The sequence below is a fragment of the Malaclemys terrapin genome, chromosome 14 (genome assembly GCF_027887155.1).
Source record: "Malaclemys terrapin pileata isolate rMalTer1 chromosome 14, rMalTer1.hap1, whole genome shotgun sequence".
NCBI lineage: Eukaryota > Metazoa > Chordata > Testudines > Emydidae > Malaclemys > Malaclemys terrapin.
The window spans coordinates 5,845,091-5,868,617 of record NC_071518.1 but is presented as its reverse complement, the minus strand read 5'-3'; the positions used below and the strand labels follow the sequence as shown (position 1 = coordinate 5,868,617).

The 23,527-nt window shown below is 46.4% G+C and overlaps 1 protein-coding gene across 1 annotated transcript in view; it reads right to left on the bottom strand.

The window, feature by feature from the left end:
• Nucleotides 1-928: 928 nt before the first annotated feature.
• SLC7A5 (solute carrier family 7 member 5) overlaps nt 929-23,527 on the bottom strand; it is a 62,865-nt gene continuing 40,266 nt past the window's right edge. The window contains exons 3-10 of the mRNA XM_054048673.1: nt 20,491-20,596; nt 19,351-19,395; nt 17,708-17,831; nt 16,436-16,539; nt 14,947-15,043; nt 13,355-13,504; nt 11,058-11,235; nt 929-8,016 (exon numbers count right to left, since the gene is read on the bottom strand). Coding sequence (XP_053904648.1) covers nt 7,961-8,016; nt 11,058-11,235; nt 13,355-13,504; nt 14,947-15,043; nt 16,436-16,539; nt 17,708-17,831; nt 19,351-19,395; nt 20,491-20,596 — 860 coding nt within the window. The 3' untranslated portion in view covers nt 929-7,960. The remainder of the gene's footprint in view (nt 8,017-11,057; nt 11,236-13,354; nt 13,505-14,946; nt 15,044-16,435; nt 16,540-17,707; nt 17,832-19,350; nt 19,396-20,490; nt 20,597-23,527) is intronic.

Genomic DNA, 23,527 nt, shown 5'->3' with positions numbered 1-23,527 from the left:
CCTCGATTATCCCTTTAGTAAATTGCATCATCCCTATATTTAATTATCCTTGCACTAATTTATTCAGCACTAAATTATCCTTTTATTTATTCCATCTACTCCTGTATTATACAGACTAGTCCCATCCTAGCGAATTCCCCTTTCTCATTAGTGTTCACAGACTTCAAGTATTTGTAGGCTGGTGTCATGACCTGCTTTTGTTGTCTCTTAGCCAAACTATACATATTTAGCACCTTTAATCTCACCGCATATCTTCAAGCAAACTTAACTCTTTTTTATTGCTGTTCTCTGAACTTCCCTCCAGTTTGCAGAAAGATTTCTGCCAAGGTCTATTACTTCCCAACTGCAGGACACCATCCTTCTGTTTATGCTGCCCAAACATGCAGAGGGTTTTTTTAGGGGATGGTGTACTTTTATCACATGATAATCTGTCTCACTGTCAGACCTAGGTCTCTTTCAGCATTACTGCTTTCCAGATTTCTCCTGCCCATTGACAAGTCTAGTCCCATCTATCAGAACACACAGAAATGAACAACAGTGGTTCAAGATTCAGGAGTTACAACATCTGGATTCTTTTCCCAGCTTCAGCACAGACTTCATTGACTTATCCCAGGTCATACCACTTCTCTCTGCCTTCATTTCCCCATCTGTAAAATGGGGCTCATAATAAACAGTTGATAAGGCAGTTATTAGAGGACAAAGCCTCATGTCAGTGAGGGGCTTTGAGATCTTCTGAATGAAGCTGATATGGAAGTGCAAATTATCTTTGTTACGTTACGTTACTATGCCAGCACCCATCTGCAAGCGGAACCCTTGAAAATGCAATTCAGAGGTCCATGTCAAATGACATCATTAGATTTATGATTTTTTTAAGAAAAAAAAAAGACAAAGCAGGCAATTTTTTGCAAATAAAAGTTTTCAAGGCAAAGACCAGCAACAACAGTTATAATTCATATTTCAACGATCAAATAAAAACCAAAACATTCTAATGTAACAGACTTGTTAACCAGAAACAATAAAAGAATTTAGAAATACTAGAGAAAAATAATACATTGCATTAGACATTTCATTTTACAAGGCAATTTGATTAAGTTACTAATGACTGATAGAACAGCACTCTAGGTCAATCTTGGAATAGCCATGTTGACAAGAACGCAAACTTTGTAAATAGACAGCACTTACTGTAGAAATATTAAGACTAAAGATATTTACCCATTAAAGTGAACAGAAAATCATCTAGATCAACCATAAAATTAGTAATTTTTTTAAAAAAAGCAACCAGGTGTAACAAAATCCTAACCTAGATCTATATTTTTTGTTTGCTAAGAAAATTAAAACAACAAACAACAACAAAAAACTTATATTATCTTTAAAAGAAAGACATTTCTAAAAAGTCAGATTATTCACTAGGTGCAAAATTCACCCTGTTTTTGTTCAGAGGGCCAGCGCGAGGCCTACACAACACTTAAAACTCCCTATTTTAAGGGCTTAAATGGGACTTAGTCTTCACGCTGTCCTTCTGAACAAACAAGGGGCAAAGTTCTCCCTATACGTGAAATTCATCACGGTGCAGAAAACCCAAAGCCATCTGCATCACTTGGCCCCTCAACATAGGACTGAATATGGCACGCAGGACATTGTGCAGATCTTCTGCACTGGGGTGAATGTCACACTAAGGGAATAATTTTGGTATAAAGGCTCCCTCGGCCTTTTGCAATTAATTCAATATTTAAAAAAATATTTTTTGTATTAAACACTACAACTGGAGGGAGTGACATCCTTTCTAAAGCAAGGAACAACAGTGATCAAGAGCAGCTAAGGACAGGACCTGTGAACAGCAGGTCTCTAAAGGGCCATCATCTAACACTAGGGACATCATCTAAATATTCCTCACTGTTAAAAACAACGGTTCAGCTCTACCAGTGCTAGAAACATTGAGAGCCCTATTAGATGGGCTGCCAGTTGCCGCCATTACCTTGAGCACCGTCACCCTGTTCAAAGCAGGACTGATTGACATCTTGCTTAGACCCCGGGCAGCAGCCAGTGCCCATCTACACTACAGCTCCCAATGCCGCAGTGTAGAGAATGGTGAGAAACTCCCCTACCATGGCCCGAGCCAGAGTGAGGCTGAACACCTGTGACTCTCCGTGGAGTCAGTGAAAACTGAGAGGAGCTAAGCATCTTTCATGATCAGGCCCCACAAACCCACGTGCTACTGTTCTCATGCAGGCAAAATACCCATGAAAATCAAGAGACCAAATTCACCACGGCCACAACTGGGTGCAGCCTCCATGAAATATTCAGCAGCCTAGGGAACTTTATAACTTCCGTGGGAGTTTCACCTGAAGGAGTGTTGAGGTTTGGCCTGAAGTCAGTATCTTGAACTCCATTGTCCCCTCGGGAAGATGCCACTTCCTGAAGCTGGATAAAGCAGATACTATGTAGGCTCCCAGTGTGAATACAAGGCTGTAATTGACTCCAGAGAGTCCTGCTGATGTGAAAAATGTCAGACAGCTCAGTGCGTGAGCTTCAGCAAAGGTCCTGGAGGAAATTAAAGCCATCTCACTTCTGCCCTGCCTCATTTCAGCTCTAATAGAGGACTCAAACTTTAAGAACATTGTTTCAATATATTTTTTAAATTAAAAAAAATTCTTAGTGGTTCAACAGTTCTTTTAGCCTTCCCTTTGATGTCACTGAAAGGGGAGTTACGCAACCCTTTTATGAAAATGCAACAGTGCCTCATAATAGAGGCTCTCTAGTGTTTTGTACATGGTAGCGTTTGGAATGACTACCACCGAATACGGTACCATCTGTTTAAGGTTTCAGGGGGCTTTCACAGACAAAAGGGAAAAGACCTCCCAGTGTCACCACTAAATGGAAAATGACCCTGTCATGTTCAGACAAACCTAAATATGCATTCCAGAAACATCTTCAAATCATCAGGTACCGTCTTCCTTCCAATCACTGCCAATGGCCAAATTATTTATGAATCTGTAGCGTTGATTAATGAGCACAGCCTGCTCCACCTCTCCAGTCTATGTCACAATCCAGCACTAGAGACAAACTGACCGCAAGAAAGTCACACCAAGGAATTTCAGTTACACTCCCATTTCAGCTGTCAGCATTGCTTGAAGCAGGGAAGAACAACAGAGCAATTTAATACGGGTTTCAATCAAATTGGACGATCTTTAAAGTTTGCTGGACAGCAACAAGGTATGTACAGTGGGTGCCACTAAAAATAAAACCCTGTTTACCACGACACGATATTCGGAAGGGGAAATGCTGCACATACTGCAGGAAGTTTAATTAGCCAGGATAACGTTTTTTTTTTAAAATAACACACCACCCACTGTATTTCACCTGCCCTCCAGAATTTACACTGAAGCCACAGTTAAACCCCTGACACCATCTCTATGAAATCCCAGCTGGCATGGTTTCCTTTGCATTATTTTGCCAGGATGGATGTGGGTAGTAAGGGCATAGTCTCATTTCAATTAGGGTGGATGTTTATGGGTTAGGGGGAGGGAGAAAGAGGCAGAGCCCTATAACGCACTGGGGAATGTGCCCATTGAATCAAGGACCTCTCTCCCTTACCCTCTAGGTAACAATAAGGGAAGCTTGCCATGAACATTCAGTGACAATTATTTCCCTGCAATTAATCCTAAAAACTAGTTGCCATGGTCCCATACACTCTATTCTATTAACACTACAGCAAGCTGTAGCTGTTGGGGTCACAACTGCACAACACTATGCTATAAAATTCATTTACAAGATACTTCACTGGTTGGGGAAATTTACTAAACGGCAACATCAAATAGTCATTAGTATTTTACAAGTAACAATGACACTTCACTTTCACTGTGGTTTCGTTTGAGTGTGTGCGAGGAGAGAGTTAGCCTCTCTCTTTTGGGTCACCCAGAACATACAATAGGATGACTGATCACAGGCAAAACCATGTCTAGTCTAGATGATTTATATGCAGTCTCTCCAGACCCACTCTCAGCTCCTCATGCCCCGTCAGCTGGCACATTTCACCCTGCTTTTGATCAGAAAGGCAGCAGAGGTCTTTCATTGGATGTACTCTATCCTAGCTTAACAAGTCCAGCCTCAACGCTTCTGAATGATAGTTATGCACCTTAGCATTGGGATGTAGATTCTGCTGACAGCATCTATATTTGTAACAGCAATTTCTTCTCTTTGCCAAAACTGCTTTCAACTTTTTTTCTCCCCAAAGAAAATTCATTCAGTTTTACCCCTTTACCCATTCCCTCCCCAACCCCCCAAAATACCATCCAGAGGCCACCATCCTCTGGACGAAGAGATTCCCTTCCAAGACAATCAGTCTGGTCCCTGAAAGATGAACTTGCACACTGGGAAAACTCAGAATGAGATTTCAACCTTGGCCTACCAGATACTCCTTCTGCATCATCCTGTGGTGACACAGCAGTTGTTTTTAGGATATAGTTATTGCCATAGAAACAATGCTGATGTCATAACGGAGCGTTGTGATTTCACCGCAGGAGCACGCAGACTGACCTGAGAGAAACTTCTTCACTGTGAGTGGACGTCAGGAAGGAAAGCTCTTCAAGAGAAGCAAGCAGGTTGAGGTTTTAATTAAGACTTGTTAAAAAAAATGAAAAAGGAACTCCCCGGTGTGAAAACCCTTCTTTACACATAGGTCTTAAAGGTTAAACAAGAGGAAATCCATTTTCATCTCTTCTTCACCTTTGAAGCTAGTGTAGAGATGGGTCCAAACCAAGTGATGCCAAAACTCTGGGGAGGTTTGGAGCCAGATCTGAACTTTTTGTGGCTTCAGCACAGCTACTAATTTACTTCAGCTTGGGGTGGGGGAGGGATGAAAAACCCTCTCTCCTCCCACCCCCGATAATTCTGCAGTTGGCTACATGGCACTTAAAGTCCCTGCCAGCCAAGGGGGCTAGAGCCCAAGTCAAGAAATTCAAGCCTGGTACCCCATGTGGCTGGTCCGAAGAACACTAAACCCTAAGAGAAAAGAAAATCTAGCACGAGTGAAAGGTGTCGGATTGCCTGAGGTGCTCTGTCCGCAGAAGAGGTACTGACTGCGCACGCAGTGGCAGTGCAAATTTCCCCTCCCTGTCCTGCCAAAGCACCTCAACCCTGATCTGGAGGAGAGGCGCTCAGATTCCCTGGCCCATGAGTTGTTCACCTGTCCACTAGGAATGGTCTGAGACCTACCAACCCACTGCACAGAGTTCCCCTCAACAGCTATCAGATGTGCCACTACCGACCCAGGTTGGATTGGAATAGCTGACCTAACAGTGAGATATTTTACAGGACAAATGAGCCATCCACTCCACCAATCATACTTACTAAGAACAAGGAGAAATTTTTTTTTTAAATGGCAGCAACAGTGCTGCTTATATAAACTTGTTGATTTAACTACAACTATTGGTCATTTTCTCCGGATGGTCTTAGGAGACGCTGTTGTCTGGAATTGCTACAAGCTGCCAAGCCTCCTGGCAACACAGCTTCATAAAAGGACAGTGCATCGACTAAAGGCTTCAATATGCTTATTGCCTCTCTTTCCAGAAATCTTCCATGCTGACAAAAGAATGCAAAACAAAGCAGACACACACCTGACAGAGGCAGAGTTCTAAGCCCCTAACTCTACAGGGTTACTACTTCAAAATATCTTGCTTTACAAAAAAACAGTACTGCAGGGCACAAGTTTAATTACCCTTTTCTAAAGGAGGGAATGGCCAGGCAAAAGCATAAAGGAGACTCTGGAAGGGACTAGCACAGCTCACTTAAGGAAAATATACTTTTGCTTTTAAAAGAGAACATCACCTTTCACACAGATGAGTTCAGGGCAATTTGTTACAGAATTTGGGGCCCTGCGTCCTGCTAAAGAGACAGATTTTTTAGGTAAGGAACCAATCCAGTCCTTAAGAGAATGACCCTGACTACATGGCAACATAACAGGTTACAGCACTCTGTATGCGAGCAGAAGAGTCTATATTCAAGTTGGAATGGGAAAGTTGGCTCCCTGTAGTCACCCAGAAAACAGACACACATTCACATGGTCCGTAGAACTGCAGATCCTGGTCGGCATCCAAAGCAGTGCCACCCTCTGGAAGGCAGAACGTCCTAGAAAGAAGGTCTAATGCCAGCCAACCAGAATCTGGTGCTGCAGTTTTACGTGAAGGAGCACTTTTCCAGCATCGCTTCTAGGAGCGGTGAGAGAAATAGAACATCAGTCAAACTGATGGTAGACGGGTAGCAAAGTGACCCCTGAGGATCCCCCATTTGGGGACACTCACGTTTCCCTCCACCCCACACTTACTTAGTCCCATCTCCTCTGAATACATTTCTAGAAGAAACACAGTGAGTACTGCATTAATAAAGCCATCACAGCAGCCAATACACTGACATGCAATCTGTGAGTTTGAGCTAGGAGAATCCATTCCAAACATTCTCCGTATGACTTGTTTAAGAGCAAGCATCAAGTACACCGAATGCTGATGGAGTGCGCCACTTGTTGGCATGGCACTGAGCTGTGTATGTGCTTGACTCGAACCAGTCTTCAGGATAATGTAGAATGCAGCCATCTCCCCACCTGGCCTTCTGCTCATTTTTCAGAAGGCAACTTCAACTTCCCATGAAACGCTGCCCTTTGGACCCTGACCTCTACCCCAGCACTAATTCACAGGAGTAGAGGATATGCATTCCGGGTACGCAAGGATAATCATAGGACTAGTGTAACTAGAAAAGTAGCCTGGCATGCTGGCCTAATAACCAAGAGAGGGCTAAGACTGAACAGCAGAGAACAGGCAACGGAGCGTGATCCAGATTGCTCTTTTCAGCATCAGAATGAAATCAAAATACATGTACATGCGCCAGGCTCTCGGAGACATTAACTCTGCTTCACCCTGGGCTTTCGCGTATCACTGTCATGGCACCTCACTGGCAGACTCCAAAGCATCCAGTAGAATGAAATTGTGTGTGTATGTGTGTGTGTGTGTGTGTGTGTGTGTGTGTGTGTGTGTGTGTGCGCCAATTATCGAACAATCTTTGCTTTGCAAACATCTCTAAGAATTTGCTAATATTTATTTTAAGTCGGTAAAAAGCAGAAACACTTGGAGTCCCTGAGGTGGGGGGAAAAAACCCAACCATATATATATATATATATATATATATAAATATAAATATATATATCCAATGGATTACAGCTTTAGTATCACTAAAAACAATAACAAAAAAAATTAATGGGGGGGCAGCAAAAAAGGGCCAGGGATCCAGTTGAAATCAGTGCAAGTCCTTGTTTAATATCAGCATCATGTCTCTCTCAGTCCATTTGTTTTGTCTACTTGTGCCCAGGAGTGTTTAGCCTTCCAAAGATCTCGCCTGGAGAGCTGGCTGGGTTTGTTGCATTTGAAAGAAAATGACTTGGAGGACTGTTTTGCAGCCCAGTGGCAGTGTGAAATCCCCGTCCCTTGCATAGGCACATGTGTAACATTGACTGCCTTGGAATTTCCGTTTCCTTTAGCAGATTCAGCTGCAGCCGCTGTGATGGAGAAACTAAATGCTAACCTTAAATTAAAACACGACAACAAATAAGCACAAGCAGAACTGAAGTCCAGCCATCAATCACACACACAGACAGAGAGGGCCTGATCGGTTTCCCGGTAACCAGAAGTGCTGGAGCCTCCTGAGGACACCAGCAGAAACTCCTCTTCCTAGACTAAATTCGTACCCCAAGAACTCTTCTTCCAAGTGTTGCTCGGCTGCCTGGCTTGGTGGTGGTGATGAGGCCAGGGAGGGGAAAGCAGGGCACGCCAGGGAGTGGAGTCTCAGGGATGCAGCAGCTCTGCCAAGGTGCTCAGGGTATCTAGATATATGAGGGATCAGAAAGATTTTCTTTTGCATTGTTTTAAAATAATAGTGTGTGTTTCCCCGAGCCGAACGTCTTTGCTTTTCCTCCTTAAGACTCTTGAGGAACCACTTCCATCAGCTTCTGGCACAGGACTGTCACGGAAACTGAATGGGAGGAAACAAGAGCGCGTTAAAGGCACCGGAATGCAAGTTTTACTCATTTCAGCCTGGAGAGCTGGTAGCTGGTTTCATGGTCCTCTGCCTCAAATGGCCTGACAGGGCAGCTGTCCCGCTTTTTTCTTTCAAAGGAGTCTGTCTAAATACTACACAGGTCTTCATTGCAAATCAAATACAGGAACGCCTTGCCTAACGTTGCAGTTATGTTCCTGAAAAAATGCTACTTTAAGCTTATACACGGTATAAGTTTTAAACAAACAATTTAATACTGTATACAGCGATGATGATTGTGAAGCTTGGTTGCGGTGGTGGAGTCAGAGGGTGGAAGAGGGTGGGATATTTCCCAGGGAATGCCTTACTGCTAAATGATGAATTAGCACTCGGCTGAGTGAGCCTTCAAGGGTTAACACATTGTTGTTAATGTCGCTTCACACACTACAAGGCAGCATGAATGGAAGGAGGAAACACAGCATGGCAGAGAGAGACAAAGACACACACACGCAGAGACACACACCGTGTGTGTGTGTGTGTGTGACTCCATGCATCTGAAGAAGTGAGGTTTTTTACCCACGAAAGCTTATGCCCAAATAAGTCTGTTAGTCTTTAAGGTGCCACCGGACTCCTTGTTGTTTTTGTGGATACAGACTAACACGGCTACCCCCTAATACAGGTGTGTGTGTGTGTGTGTGACAGAGACACACACCGTGTGTGAGAGAGAGAGATACACATTGCCCCTTTAAGTACGCTGACCCCACTCTAAGTACACCTCCTTTTTAAGTAGATCAGCAAGGTGAGACAGCAGCTGCTGCCAGCAAGCTCCCTCTGTCCTGAGCCCTGTCGTGTCCCCCCTGCTCTGTGGAGATGGGGTACAGGAGCGGGGAGTGCACCCCTCTCGCCCCGCACAGCAAGGAGGCGGCTCCCGGGAGCTGCTCCAAGGCAGAGGGCAGGAGCAGCACATGGCAGTATGGGGAGGGACAGCTGAAATGCCCGGCAATTGATAGCCTGCTGGGCGGCTGCAGCACAGGGAACTTAAGGGAGCTGATAGGGGGACTGCCGGTCCACCCTGGTTCCAAGCTCCAATGGGCTGCTCTTTCTGCAAGCAGTGGACAAAGCAGGCGGCTGCCAAACAGTGTTATAAGGGAGCATTGCGCAACTTTAAACGAGCATGTTCCCTAGTTGATCAGCAATGTAACAACGAAACAATGTTAACCAGGATGACATTAAGTGAGGAGTTACTGTACCAAGGCTATATGTTGCCTCACTCCTTCTCCACAACTTCCATCTGTAACAGCAAGAGTTTGTGCATAGAATAAGGGTAAAAATTAATCCGATGTCGGTGTCAGAGTATGTGTATTGACTACATGTACATTTCTAAATCCAGTCCTATTAACTGCACACTCATGGGAATGATCAGTTATTACTGTACATATGTGCACATGCGTTTAACGTGCAAATCATTAAGGCCCAAATTTCAGAACTGTACATGCAGTTACTGCGGTGTCACAGTAATGGTGCATACACGTTGTGAGACAGCATTTTTGCTTGCCCGGTTCTGAATGTCTGATCCTGTACATGCATTTTCCTTAAAGACACAGCAGTGTTGCACTGTCACAAGCAACCAACAAATGAGAATGTGCAGCCCAATGCTTATGCACATCTTTGCAACAACAAAAGAGGGGGGCACATGCACAACGGAGGGGGGAGGAAATTTAATTAGGAAACATTTCAACTGCAAATTTATGAGGGGGGTATAAATTGTAAGATTTTTTTTAAATCATAAGTTACCTTGACCGTGTCTTTTTAAAAAGTGTGTTTCAATGGTTCTGTGCCATCACCACACTGAGTGTTCTCTGCACGTGAGACAATCTTGGCAGATACAATTAACAGGGATTCTGATGAGCTGGATCTGATCACATTATCTACAGTATATTAATACATATGTGGGCATAAGGCTCGTGTGTGCCTAATTAGACACTTGTCAGATTTCTTATTTTGTGCTCTTGGACTATTTTCTCTATTCTCTGCTTAAAAGCCTGTCCTGGTGGCACATAATTAATATGCTAATTTGCAACTCAGTCGCTGTGGAAACAGCTTTACCAAGAACTAAGCCTGATACTTCGAATTAAAAAAAAAAAAAAAAGTCCTGAGCACTGTTAAAAAGCACTTTTCTTGTTAATAAAAAGCACATAGATAAGGTTTGGCATTTCTGCTTGTCTGCTTTTCTAGGTCAGCCAGCTGTATTCGAGTCTCAGACAGATGGTGGAGTTTAGTTACTTAGACAACACAGCTTGACTTTCTTGAATCAGTTGTTCAGACAGAGAGATTAGGTGGTGCCAGGCAGAGAGCTTTCCATCCCTGAACACTCACGGTGGTGTAGACATTGACAGCTGAGACACACCTATATTACATGAATACCTGACAAATAAAGCTCCCAAGAGAATCTACCAGGATATTGTCCCTTCCCTGGCTGTGCTATCTTACTGATGGTAGGGAGGGCATTGAATGTCTATGTGAAATAGACAACATGTTGGGGGCTCATTCTGATCTCACCTCCCTTAGAATTAGCCTCACTGCACTCCGATTTTTACACTGTATCTCCATCCCCCTTCCCGCGTCACCCAGCAGGATGTTTTCCTCTGCTACTAAAGCTCTGACACCGCAGCTCTTCGGCGGGCATAAGAAAGGCAGTCTCAGCAGCTCGCTAGGGATTTATGTCCCAATGCATCATTTCCCTGTTTGGGGGGTGGCGGAGGGAGGGGGGGGGGAGAAAGTTTCACGTGTTTGATTTGTGATTTGCCATTACAACAGGTGGACTATCATTCTGGGTGCCTGGCCCACAAACTGACCCACCGATCACCAGTTGGATTGTTTAACAGAAACCCATTAAAAACCCATTGTAGACCTTTGCAATACGAATGACAGCCAATGCTACCTGCCGTAGCATGCTTAGTAAGAAGTGAAACATTATCTATGGAGCCAAAGACAAAAGGTGCACCCTGCAAAGGCTGATGGCTGTAGTTATAACTTACAGATGCTTTGGAGGATCCACTTGGGTTTGTTTTTCCACCAAACCCCAAAGAAGTAAACGGGGATCCCACTGAGGATGATCGCAAAGCCGATAGCACATTCCACTGGTGTCATCCAGAAGGAGACCACGATCAGGAATAAGCAGGCCAGGATGAAGAAGATGGGCAGCAAGAGGTTAACCTGGACACAGGAGACAAGAAAGGGGCGGGGAGTTAGTTAAGGAGGATCTGAAACAGAGGCAATTGAAGTTTATCTCCGGGCAATGTGTGTGCCTGGTTTTGACCTGGGAGGGGAAGTGTTTGGATTCTGAGACAGACCCTTTGCAGATGATACCCCTGACTGCTCACCACTGTGAATGAGAGGTTGTGGATTTTTAGTTTCCCTTGGGAAGATAGGATGCTCTTCATCCATCAATCGTGGCAACACCCTGGAGAGCCAGAAGTATTATCACCCCTGTTTTACAGAAGACATAAATAGGGCACTGGAAGGGCTGGGCGGCCTAGTGGTTAGCATGCCTGACTTCTGGCCCCTTTTTTCCCCTGGCAGAGGTGCCTGGTTGCTAACCTTAGATGAGGAACTTTCTGGACTCCACTCACATCTGAGTCTCAGCCCTTAAGGGGATACGGTAGAGGGACCCAGGCCCGCCCTCTCCATCCGGTCCCAGCCCAGGGCCCTGTGTGAAGCAACACTGGCAGGTTCCTCTGGCAGAGAGTCTAAGTCCACTGCTCTGGACTACTTCCTACCGATGTCCCTTCAGTGTGAGGTGTGGCCCCTATTTTCCAGTCTGTAGTGACTCATCTGGAGTAGCGCCCAGACCGTTAGTGGCATCCTGCCACGGCCTCATGTCCCTCTGGGCGTGGGCGGATGTATGTGTGGAGGGGGCCTAGTCTCACAACGCCCTTCTAGTCAAATAGTACAGTCTACTCAGTGCTGGGTGCTCATCAGTCTTCTCAACGGTCTCGGTCAGGGACGCAGTGCTGCTCCCTGGCGGCTGTCCCATCAGACTGGTAGTGATGCTCCCCTCCCAGAGAGAGGCAGAGCTACCTCCTGCCTCTTCACCAGTCAGCCCTGAACTTAGCCAGCCTCTCCTTTCCTTCCCCCTCCTGTCCTGGAGCTGGCTGCAGGTACAGATGGATGGGGCTAGCAGGGCCCACAGGCTCTCATCAATCCTTTACTGCTGGTGTGACATTTCTCTGCTCCATCACAGAGAGGCGAAGTGACTTACCTAAGGCCACACAGCAAATCCCTGACGTACTCGGAATTGGAACCCAGGAGTTCTTGGCTCCCAGTCCCACGCTCAGTCCATCCATTATATATAAAACTATGAGTATCTCAACTAACAGTCCTGAATGCAGCAGGATGACTAACGTGAGCTGTAGCGATTTAGGTCGTTGCTTTAGAACACCATAGTACTCTTAAAATAAGGGAGCAGACCCCAGCTTTCAGCAGGGAAGCTGCTTGCCAAGAGCCATCTTGGGAGCACTGATCTGGGAAGGTCTGTAACGTGTGTTGCTTTTTGGCCATCGGTGGCTTGGTGGGGATTTGAGCGCGCTCGGAAGATGACGGCATAGCATGCCTTTCAGAACAGCTGACTGACTCCAGGGATTGACATGATCTTGGCCTCTAACCAAATGGGCCCAATGTCCTCCCAGGGCAGCCGAGGACAATCCAAATAAAGTTCTCTCCCCTGCAGTTTGTTTCTTAAACAAATATTTTTAAGTCAATTTCATGCTGGTACAGAGCATTTGATTGAGAACCACACGGGCCGACGTCCTTTACTACTAATCCTCTGAGCAGGTTTAACACGGAGAGCTTTCCTGTGTGCTGCCCTGCCAAGGTACCTCACCCCTGACATGGAAGGAATTTCCAGGACCTGGGTGTCTCAGCCCTGGGCCTCTATACCGATGAGGGAGCCAATGAGCATCAGCAGAGATGGAGTTTTGTGCACCGTGGATTCCCGCCTACCAGGAACCAATCTGACACCAGCCACTCATTTCACACAGGCCTCTGTTCGTTCACATCTAACTTGGCTTGCTCTAAAGTTGCACCTCTGCGCAGTAAAGCGGCTGCATTTTCCACTCCTCCCTGCACAGATTTTCTCACCCTTACTGCTGAGGGGGAAAATTTCTATACACGGAAGTCACATCCTAGAACACAAAAGAACTGCCCTTCTCCCGGAAGTGCCGCCATAAAGCCTCCAATCCCGCCACCTTCCCACTAGCATCACAGAACCCTGAGCACGGAGGGGGAAGCTCTGTGTCTGCAGGACTCCCCACTACACTGCCAACACCATCCTCACCTTGATGGGCCTTTCCAGCTCCGGCTTCTTGTAGCGGAGCCATATCATGCCGACGATGGCCAGAGCCACACAGAGCCAGTTGAAGAAGCTGAAGAAGTTGATGACGGAGAAGATGTCATTGGAGAAGGCGTAGAGCAGGGTCATGAGGCACTGCGGCCAGAAACAGAAGCCATGAGCAAAGGGACAGGCAGGGGAGAACACCATACACTACTAACGACAAATGTCTGAGAGCAATTGCCTACCATCCAAGAACAGTGAAGGATTTCCAAGCATATGCAGAAGAGGTGGCTTAATTTTTACTAATTTAACCAAGTCTGATCACTGCATGGAATTATTTCAAGGTGAAACTTGCAATCCAAGGCTATGCTATGGGGATGAGGGCCATATAAACACACAGAGAGAAAAAAGAGGGTGGGTTTTTGGAGGATGAAAAGGAGGGGAATTTTCTTAGTGCTCAGGAAACCAAGGGTCTGAACGAGTCGGACAGAATCAGTCACATTAGGAACAGGAAGGTGCTCGTTCTGACATGTGCTACCACTTGTATTCCCGGCCTGAGCGCTCTCTATGCAGCTCACCCAATGCATTTCAATCACAACCAGCAGGGCTCCGGGCTATTGCAGTCCTTGATCCCTGCCACAGCTGTACCAATGCCCCCAAATCGGGTCCTGCAGCAACCGCTGCTCTTTTCGTCTTGGCATGCACTCTGTGTGGGCCCCCAGTCACGACATCCCCTGCCCCTCCCCCCAGCTATTCCCGTTGTAGACAGAGAATTTGAAGTGCAGTCAGTCTTACACGGATGCGTGAGGTGGGATCGAGCTGAAACATGGACTGGATGATTCAGCAGGGATCTCCACTAAGCTAACTGAATCTGTGACCAGGTGATAGTCTATCTGCCATTCACTTCCTCTTTCGCCCTGCCACACTTCCTTCCAAAGGTTTTTATTTTGAAGTGCAGAGACGCGTTCTTCTCGCCCGCAAAGACTAACTACAGCTGTGGGTGCTCTGAGAGTGTCAGGAAACATCCGGAGAATGCAGATCAGCAAGAGGAAGATTGTGGCACCAAAGTGACACACATTTTCCCCAGGGACCACCCATGACTTTTCAGTTTATTGGGGCTGGTGGCAGTCTGGATTCTCTGCTGCAAAACTTCTCCCCTCCGTTCCTAGAACGGTGACTTAAGATACAGTGGTAACAGCTGACACTAACTTACATGCTAAGAAACAGCATATAGCCTTATCAATGTCGCCCGGCATTTCAGCTTCCTGTGTAGTGCTGCTGTCTCACTAGGACATCCTCACCCCATGCACTTGATTAAATCTAGCAAGACATGTGGGGCCTGGGAGGACTACTCCCTATGGCATACTGGCAGACACTTTGGGGATCGGCAAAAGGAGGAGGAGAAGGAGGTTTACCTTCCACTGGGACAACAAACAGAGATTGCTTGTTTGAATTCAGTGGAGTATCCCACAGTCATTTTCCTGCAGCCCCAGTAGGGGCAGGCATTGGTGGACCATGGCTTGCTCCACCGTCTCGATTGGTTGTGTTCTCTCTGCCATGCGCCACCTTAATCTGAAAGCCCATAGGACACTTACTGTGAAGATGAGAGATGGTACCGGAGTAAGAAGCTTGGGGTGAATCATGGACAGGACAGAGGGCAGGTGACCCTCCCGGGATCCCACGAAGAACAGCCTGAGGGCAACAGAGCAGTTACTCCACCTGGTGCAAGTGCTTGGGAGTCACTCACTCAGTTCAGGTTTGCATTCAGTACAAAACAAGGTACAACAGCGTGACAGAAGCATAGGCATTTTGGAATGAGCCAGGCTGAAATGACACTCTGAACCCAACCTGTAGTACGTAGGTATTGCCACACTAGTGATGCACTGCTATTCCAAGTGGCAATTGTGTGCCACTTATGCTCCCCACCACTGCTATTAATTATTTGCATGAGAGTGGCACCAGTTGAGATCAGGGCCTCAACATTCTGACTTCTGCACATATGCAGCTTGCCCTCTACACAGAGAAGGCAGAGGGTGAGAGGAAGAAAGTTTTCTTATCTACATTTTACAGATGGGAAACCAAACCAGAGCGATTAAGTGCCTTACTCCAGGTCACACAGGGAGTCTGTGGCAGAGCCGAGACCTGAACCCAGCTCTCCCGAGTGTCAGTCCACTGCCATCCTCTCTTTTCTTTTTGGGGAACCCTCAAGTCTTTGTTTTTGAGGCTTTATAAGCATCTGGGTTTACATTAAAAATGCTTTCTTGAGCACTGCTGTTAAAGTCCAAGTCTGTATTTATTAGGGTGACCAGACAGCAAGTGTGAAAAATCGGGATGGGGTGGGACGTAATAGGCACCGAATATCGCGACTGTCCCTATAAGATCGGAACATCTGGTCACCCTAGTACTTATTTAGCCTGCAGCCGAAGACACCCAATGACTTCAACAGGATTTTGCCCAAAGACAGTGAGACTAAGATCTCCGCAAGGATTTAGGATTTGGCCTTTGGATACTGTTTAAGGCAATGATACTCTGCTCATGAGCTCCAAGTGGCTCTTTAATGTGTCTCCTAAAGCCCTCTGCGGCACATGATATTTAAACACTGTGTGATCTAAGTTAACCAATCTAAGTTATTAACCAATCAGGAGGCTTTTACTGTGTTATTAACCAACTGTAGCTGATAAAATACTTGGTCAGTCATTTTGCTGTGAGAATTATATATCTATTTATTTACAGGCATGGTGACTAACCTGTCTTCATTTGGAGCTGTCATCCCAGGAGCGTAGATATAGCTAGATATAGTATATATTTTAAATGAAACACTGAATTCACACGACTGTGGCTCTTTGGGATAATGTCGATCGCTAATTTGGCTCCTTGGGCACTGAGGTCTGAGTGTCACTGATTTAAGGCCTTTCAAAAAAATGACCACTCACACTCCTTACATAGCGCACTGCCCCTTCCCTCTCTGTATCTATCCAGCGGCAGAACCTCGGAGACCCCGCTCCTGTGAGGACTGCTCCAAACAAAGACAGGTAAGGCACAGTGCCTGTAAATGGGACCTGCAGTACTGAGCAAAAAACATACCGAGAAGAAGTGAAGAGGGATCCATTGACAGACCCAAAACACGATAAGCCAACAAAGATGGGTATGATCCAAGACATCATGCCAAGGTGATAGTTCCCAAAGTCCTAGAAGGAAGCAACATTCTGTCAGCAACTTGCCGACAGGGACTCGTATCTATTTACCCAGACAAGTTTTTAACATATAAAACGCCCCATTCATGTTGACTATACACACACAAACTACTGAAGATTTTTCATACTGCCTTTTTCCCACGCCCAAAGCATTTTACAGAATTACATGATTGACAGAAGGCACTTCCCTGACATGCAGCCATCTCTTTTGCCTGGTCCACACTAACCCCCCACTTCGAACTAAGGTACGCAACTTCAGCTACGTGAATAACGTAGCTGAAGTTGAAGTACCTTAGTTCGAACTTACCGCGGGTCCAGACGCGGCAGGCAGGCTACCCCGTCGACTCCGCGTACTCCTCTCGCGGAGCAGGAGTACCGATGTCGACGGCGAGTACTTCCGGGATCGATTTATCGCGTCTACACAAGACGCGATAAATCGAACCCAGAAGATCGATTGCTTACCGCCGGACCCGGAGGTAAGTATAGACGTACCCTGGGGCAGAACATGACATCCATTAGAACAGCTTCAGCAATACCACACAATGGTTTAGAACAGAAAGTCTAGGAAAATACTGGATCCAGCTGCAACGGCAGGAGGATTCAGATATGCAAAACATCAATTTAGTCCAGGACACTGGAACAGACACCCCTGTTTTGGCGGGAAGTGCCATGGGCTCTTTAATGAGTCTCAGTTTTACGTCTTAGTCTGATTCATCCCAGTATTGCTCCAATTTTATGCCAGTGCAATTCCGCTATTTCAGTGGAGTCACTTCAGAATAAAACTGGAGTAGTGCAACCAGAGCTGGTATCTCTAGCAGCACAGCACCAGTTCAGTATTGATGGAGTGACCTTTTCCCATAAATGTCACATTCTGGTAACTGATCAGACAGTTACATGGCTGGTAGTCGGCAGCTAGGGTTATTTATGAACAACAATGCCATTTATTTCCCTCCCCCACCCTTGCTTATCACTCTGATTAATCCAGTTCAGTGTCATGTGGGGACAACCCTTCCCCACCTCTCATCTCCTGTCAAACACCAGCTTCTTGTAAGTAGCCAGGATAAGTGTTGAACAAATGGGGAGATCCACCTAGAGATAGCACGAGGGATTCAGGCAGCAGAGAGAAATAGATAAGAGCGTTTTTTGATGTGACTCATCTTACCACGGCCACGGCTTCAGACGACAGCATTTGTTCTGTTGACAGGGTAGTGAAGTAAGCCAAGTTCGTCAACACGTAAACTAAGGTGACTACGGGCAGTGAAATGATGATGGCTAGAGGCAGGTTTCTGGGAGGAAGAAGGAAATCATAACGTATTAGGATCTGGGGCTCTGAAGATCAGTCAGAGACATAATTCAAGAGGCAGCATGCTGGGGAGAGATACTGATGCAGAGACCAGCCTTTCTGAATAGGTTTTTGCACTGGCTTAAAGACTGCCCAATTTATTCTGCTTTTCCTTGGTCTTGCAGAGGGTCCAATCTGGCCTTCCTCCTCCTTGGAGAAGTTGGGGAGAAAATTCCAAAAATAAAAGTAGCCCAGCATGGTGGCTGGGAGGCAGAGGGAGATGGACTCTTGGGGGAGAAGACAGGTTGTGAGTGGACTCTGGCAGAGCAAATGGTGCTCGGGTTCAAGGCACAGACTTTCATTTAAAGAGCTCACAGTGTCAGATACCAGTGTCCGAACATTTACAGTAGTCAGCTGGCCAGAGGATAAGCACTTGTGCATGTGGCTGTCTACAGAGGAGACGGGAAGGTCAGGCTGTAGCTGGCAGTCACCAGAAAGCCGGCTGGGCCCCTGCAGCCCGTGGGAATCATACTCAGCTGTAACCTAAACAAATCCTCAAAGAGAAGCTGGTGTGAAGGCAGATTTGCCCTTCCTGATAGGCTAACTTAGTTTAAGCAAACTAATTTAAAAAGGAAATCCTTCTTAATGCAGCAGACAATCTGCCTGTGGAGCTCAAAGCTTGCCGGAGGTCAGGGAGTCAACAGAGTGGCTGCATTCGGAAAGGGGGTGGACAATTACAGTCCACAAAAACGTGTCATTACCCATGTCAAGGAGAGGGTAAATGAATCTCATGCTTCGCAGCACAACTGATCACCACAGGGGTCAGGAATTGGCCTAAAGTGCAGCCAGTGGTGCCGCTGGCAATCACATGGTTTGCACCTCTCTTGCAGGCATCAGGGAATTGCCAGAGATGCTCTTCTCTGGCAAGATCAATCCCATGTTACCAGATCCCCTCATATAACCCTGACATAGACATGCAACGGACAGAAAGGCCCCATGCCTTGGGAGGAAAAAAATGCAGAGGTCAAGCATGCGTGGTAAACAGTAAAACTACGTCCTGGCAAGCCCTCTGGCATTTTGGTGAAAATATATATTAGGGAGGGTTATGAAATTGCAATAAAGCAACAAATGCAAAGAAAACCCCCTTTCTGCCAGCAAGTCCCAACTGTGAAGGAGCAGCTGCTGAGCCAGGCCAAAGAAACGGGACTTTCAAATGAGACCAGAGAGGGAAGGTGATTTAACAAGGGCTTCTATTAGACAGAGATTTTCTTTTCCCCCTCCCTGCAGAAACCGCATCCTGTACTAACAAAGAGCATTCTCATTATCTAGCATGCATTGCCCACAGCAGAGGTTTTGTTTGCCCCCAAAACGAGAGCTTGTTTTACATTCCCTGGGATGCCTAGTGACAACACTTGCTACACACAAAGGGTGGCTTTGCGTTAACGGATGGAAGTGGCATTTAGAGGGAGAACAGCTGGTGAGTTTCCCTCTCTAGCCGAGAGCTCGCCATGTGGTGCACATACCTGTAGGGGTTTATCATCTCCTCAGTGACAAAATTCAAGTAATTCCTGCAATTTAAAAGACAATGGTAATTCTGGTTACAGAGATCAATGAAGTTAGAAAAAGAACCCAACAGCCTAACCCTAACCTCAACATGCATACGCAAGCCCCACTAGAGACAGATAAACCAAAGCATGCTCTGCAAAACCAAGGGTGGCCGTGGGTCTCAAATCTATGGCACAAGCACTGAGGCTACCTACAAAACCTTCAAACAAAGGTGTTCTCTGCAGGTCTCAGCATGCAATGCAGCCAGTTTGCTTGGAATAAGATGGATCACTGCATGCCAAGACTTATGGTCAGCTCTGTATTGCCAGAGGAGGGCCACAATCTGCCTCTATTTTTATTGCAAATAAAGAGAGTCCAAGTTTCTGGGCGCACATGTGAGAGTGTGAAGGGATTAATGAAGAAACCTGTAGGAGCTTTGGCTTGGAGTTGTCAATTGGCAGACAGATGTGTCAGTACTGACAGCTGCTGGTCACAGCTGCAGGGCCCACAACCTCTACTTTGACCTTTGCTCCTACACAAGCCACGGGCACTGGCTTACCAAAATCCAGTCAGTCTGAACCAATGGCCCATATAAGGCATATTACCTCTGAGTTCCTGCCCAAAATGAGGGATGGAGCCTTCTCAAGCCCAGAGCATGCAACGAATCCTTTCTCCCATGCTGCCTTGGTTAGTTGGAATAGCCTTTGCGATCTTGCTGCACCTAATTGTCCCCTGATTCTTCAAATATCCTTCTCCGTCTGTGACGATTCGGGCCCAATCGGACAATCCCACCTTATTTAGTGTCTCTTGGTTTCCCTGAGTTCGCTCACCATACAACCTGGGCATTTTACCAGGTTTCCCCTATACTTGCTCCCTGTTTTAAATACTGCAACTGACTCCACTTGCTTGTACTTGCACATAGGGACCGGGGAGGGGCTGTAAGGATTGAGCATGAATAACACTAGACAAAAATTAAGCGATTGCACTGTTACCTTGGTGACGAGTAGAGCTAGACTAGAAGTTCTGGGCCATGCCCTCCCTGCCAACTCTCTCAAAGAGCTGAAGACAAAGAACTAAACTACACTGTCACTGCAATGAGTAATATGCCAGCATCTTACCAGCCTCCATAGGCAAAGAGACCACTATACAAAGCCAGAACAATGTTCCCCACATCGACGTTTGTGCCTTCGAAGGAGTGTTCAGGACTCAGGTTTGACACATCACCTACATCGAGACAAAAAACAAACAAGGACAGAATATTAAGATGTGAGAAGTAAGCAAAGGCTGAATCCCAGAGATCTTTGCAGGTTGACACAGACAGGAGATAGGCAGGGAAATGGTCTAGCAACACCCTGGGGCAAAATCTGCTGATAGGGCATTAGTTTTGTTGATGCAAAGCAGGTTGTGTTTCTGTTAGAGAAGGTGTAGACAGGTTTATATTGGGCTCATCTCCTACTGCGTTACTCCAGTTTCACACTGTGTGGTTCCACTGCAGTAAAACTAGGATAAGTGAAATTAACAACTAACTACAGCAAGAATTCTCAAACTTTCCCACAGCATGGATCAGGCACAGATAATGCCTCCTAGACACCTCCCCTCCCGTTCACCGTTGCATAGCATCTCATCTGACAACGGCGATGTCTGCTTACATGGAAAAGTAACATGAGGGAGCTAATGTATTTTTAGCTTCTTTTGATGCAAGTTAGCAAGCGGAAATCAGGAGATGAAAGCCCCGTGAAAGCAGCCAGCTCTCCTAAGGGCACCTCTGAGCACCTAATCCCCAGCACCAAAGCCCACATGCTGTTTCTCCTGGACTCACCACTGCTGGAACTTGGTCTACACTACAAGCGCTACAGCCGCTGTAGCACATCTGGTAGATATGCTCTATGCTGACGGGAGAGCGTCTCCCGCCAACATAGTGCCCATGTGGCCAGCACGTAGGTTGCTGTAACTTGCGTCACTGGGGGGCGTCTTTTTCACAGCTCTGAGCGACGTAAATTAGATTGACTTAAGCGGTTAGTGCAGACCTGCCCTAAGACACTTTATGTGCCAATAACAAAGTTTGGGGCCTTGATGCCATTGACTAAATTCCAAGTGGAACAATTCTATCCTGCCTCCCTAAAGCTCCCCAGCTGTTTCAACCGAATGGGGATCCTCTCTTATTCCCTGTCCTAAATGGTTGTGCAGCATTGCTGGGTGACTGTTAAACAGCTGCTCCTTCCACCCCAGTGCTAGCTGCATTTTAGCAGTGGGTGGAATGATTCCTGCATTATGCAGCTTGCAAAATGCTTTGGGATCTTTCTGTCTGAAAGATGCTTAAAAGACTTTGCTATTATATCGTCCTTCCACCAAATGCTGCATTTTCTCGATAAAGACCCAGGATTTCCTCTAGTTTCATCAGTGACCCAATAAAGCAGCATGTTATGGTATCCACTTTGAATTGTGGGAAGGGATGTGAGCTACCTTGGGGTCTAAATATCAGAAGTTCCTGTTATTTATCCACGATTGAATTAAAAAGCCATAAAAAGAGGATTTGATTGTAAATTTACTGAAAGCCCTTTCAGCACACCCGCAGGGGTTATTTGTTTTGCTTTCAATCTCTCTGCGGTTGTTTTGTTTCATGCTGTTTGATCTGGAGCCTAAATCCAGGCCTGGGGTGGGGCCTCTCCTTCAATGAAACAAGTGCTCCCCTTTGTGAGGGAGGAAGACAGGGGAGCAGCACAGGATTTGGTGAGGCACGTTAGCATCTGACCAGCAGGGTTGCCTCCCATGTGATTCCTCTTACAGCAGGGATCTGCTCTAATCACACAGGCAACTGTTATCACATGGCAATCAGCAGCGCTCGCTGGAGGTTAACCCTTTGGAAGGCTACATTCCACAGATTCATATCAGAGAAGGAAGAAAAGGGGTATTTAAAAGCCAAGGCACCACTTTTTCCTTGCGCTGCAAAATTTCAGCTCCCCCGCACCACAGGGCTTTCAGCAGCATCACGTTTACCCAGGCTGGCCAGAAAAGGAACACACAAAATAAAGCTGGGTGACAAGGAGACTGCTAGAATCACGCACATTTTGATCCAGTTGCACTTTCTATCAACGAGAAAGGGCAGCGTTCCCCTGCAATAGGATGAGTCTGAACTAGTTTGCTGGGGCAGGCTCTAAGTAGGAGCCAATGGGAGTTACCCACCTCAATGGCCTGTTTTGATACTCATCCCTTCCACCTGACCCATGCCTTCCATCCCACATTGTCTCCTCTTCACTGTCTCTTTGCCCAGCTGCCACTGCTCCTTCCTCGTCAGTTGGTTTAAATCAATTAAGCCTTTAGCAGGCCCCTACTGCCAGCAGCAAGTGGTCCCCTCCATTCCCCATGTGATGGCCTGTGCTACCTAGGTGGGCCCGAGTTCTGATCAGACACCACCTGCATGCTGTCCTTACCATTACATGTTCCTCTGAATCACAGGAGGGAGTCGGACTTGGCTAAGGAAGCTGGAGACAAGTGGCTCTCTATCAGATACCCACACAATTCAGAATTGCCACCAGCCAAGCAGATTCCTCCTTTTGTAAGGCGCGTGGTTGCTTGCCTGGTGTGAGTACACAGAACAACGAGATCTCTAGGCATGAAAGAAATCGAATAATCCTGGACCTGATCTCGGGACGAGAACTTGTCAACCCTCAAAGTGATAACTGGAAATTCTTAAGCAATTAACAGAATGAATACATCATCGATAGATCGGGCTACACTGCAACCTACTCAAGTGTGTGTTTCTTTACCCCAGAACCATGCCAAGGACGCAGAGGGGATTACCACTGAAGGATTGTTATAGTGGTAACAGATTGTCCAGGGCTCTAGCACTTCTTTTTTCCCCCAACAGTCCATAGATCTCGCTCTGCCTTTCCCCTGTCTGCAGCACACAGTACCCGTCTGTTACCAAGGCCAAGCAGAGCTGCAACTCTCAAGCCCATGGCCAGAAGCACAGCATCCCCGAGTCGCCAGCCAGAAATCCGTGCTCGCCAATGCAGGAAATATCCCCCAGCTGGGAACTCGTCTGTGCAAAGAGGGGTTGTTTAGTTCTAATCCGGATTCGGTGCCGTGCTGCGCTTCACAGACGCCTTGGCTTGGTGTCAAAGAGTCTGGCTGCCCCTTCAGGGCACAGGATCA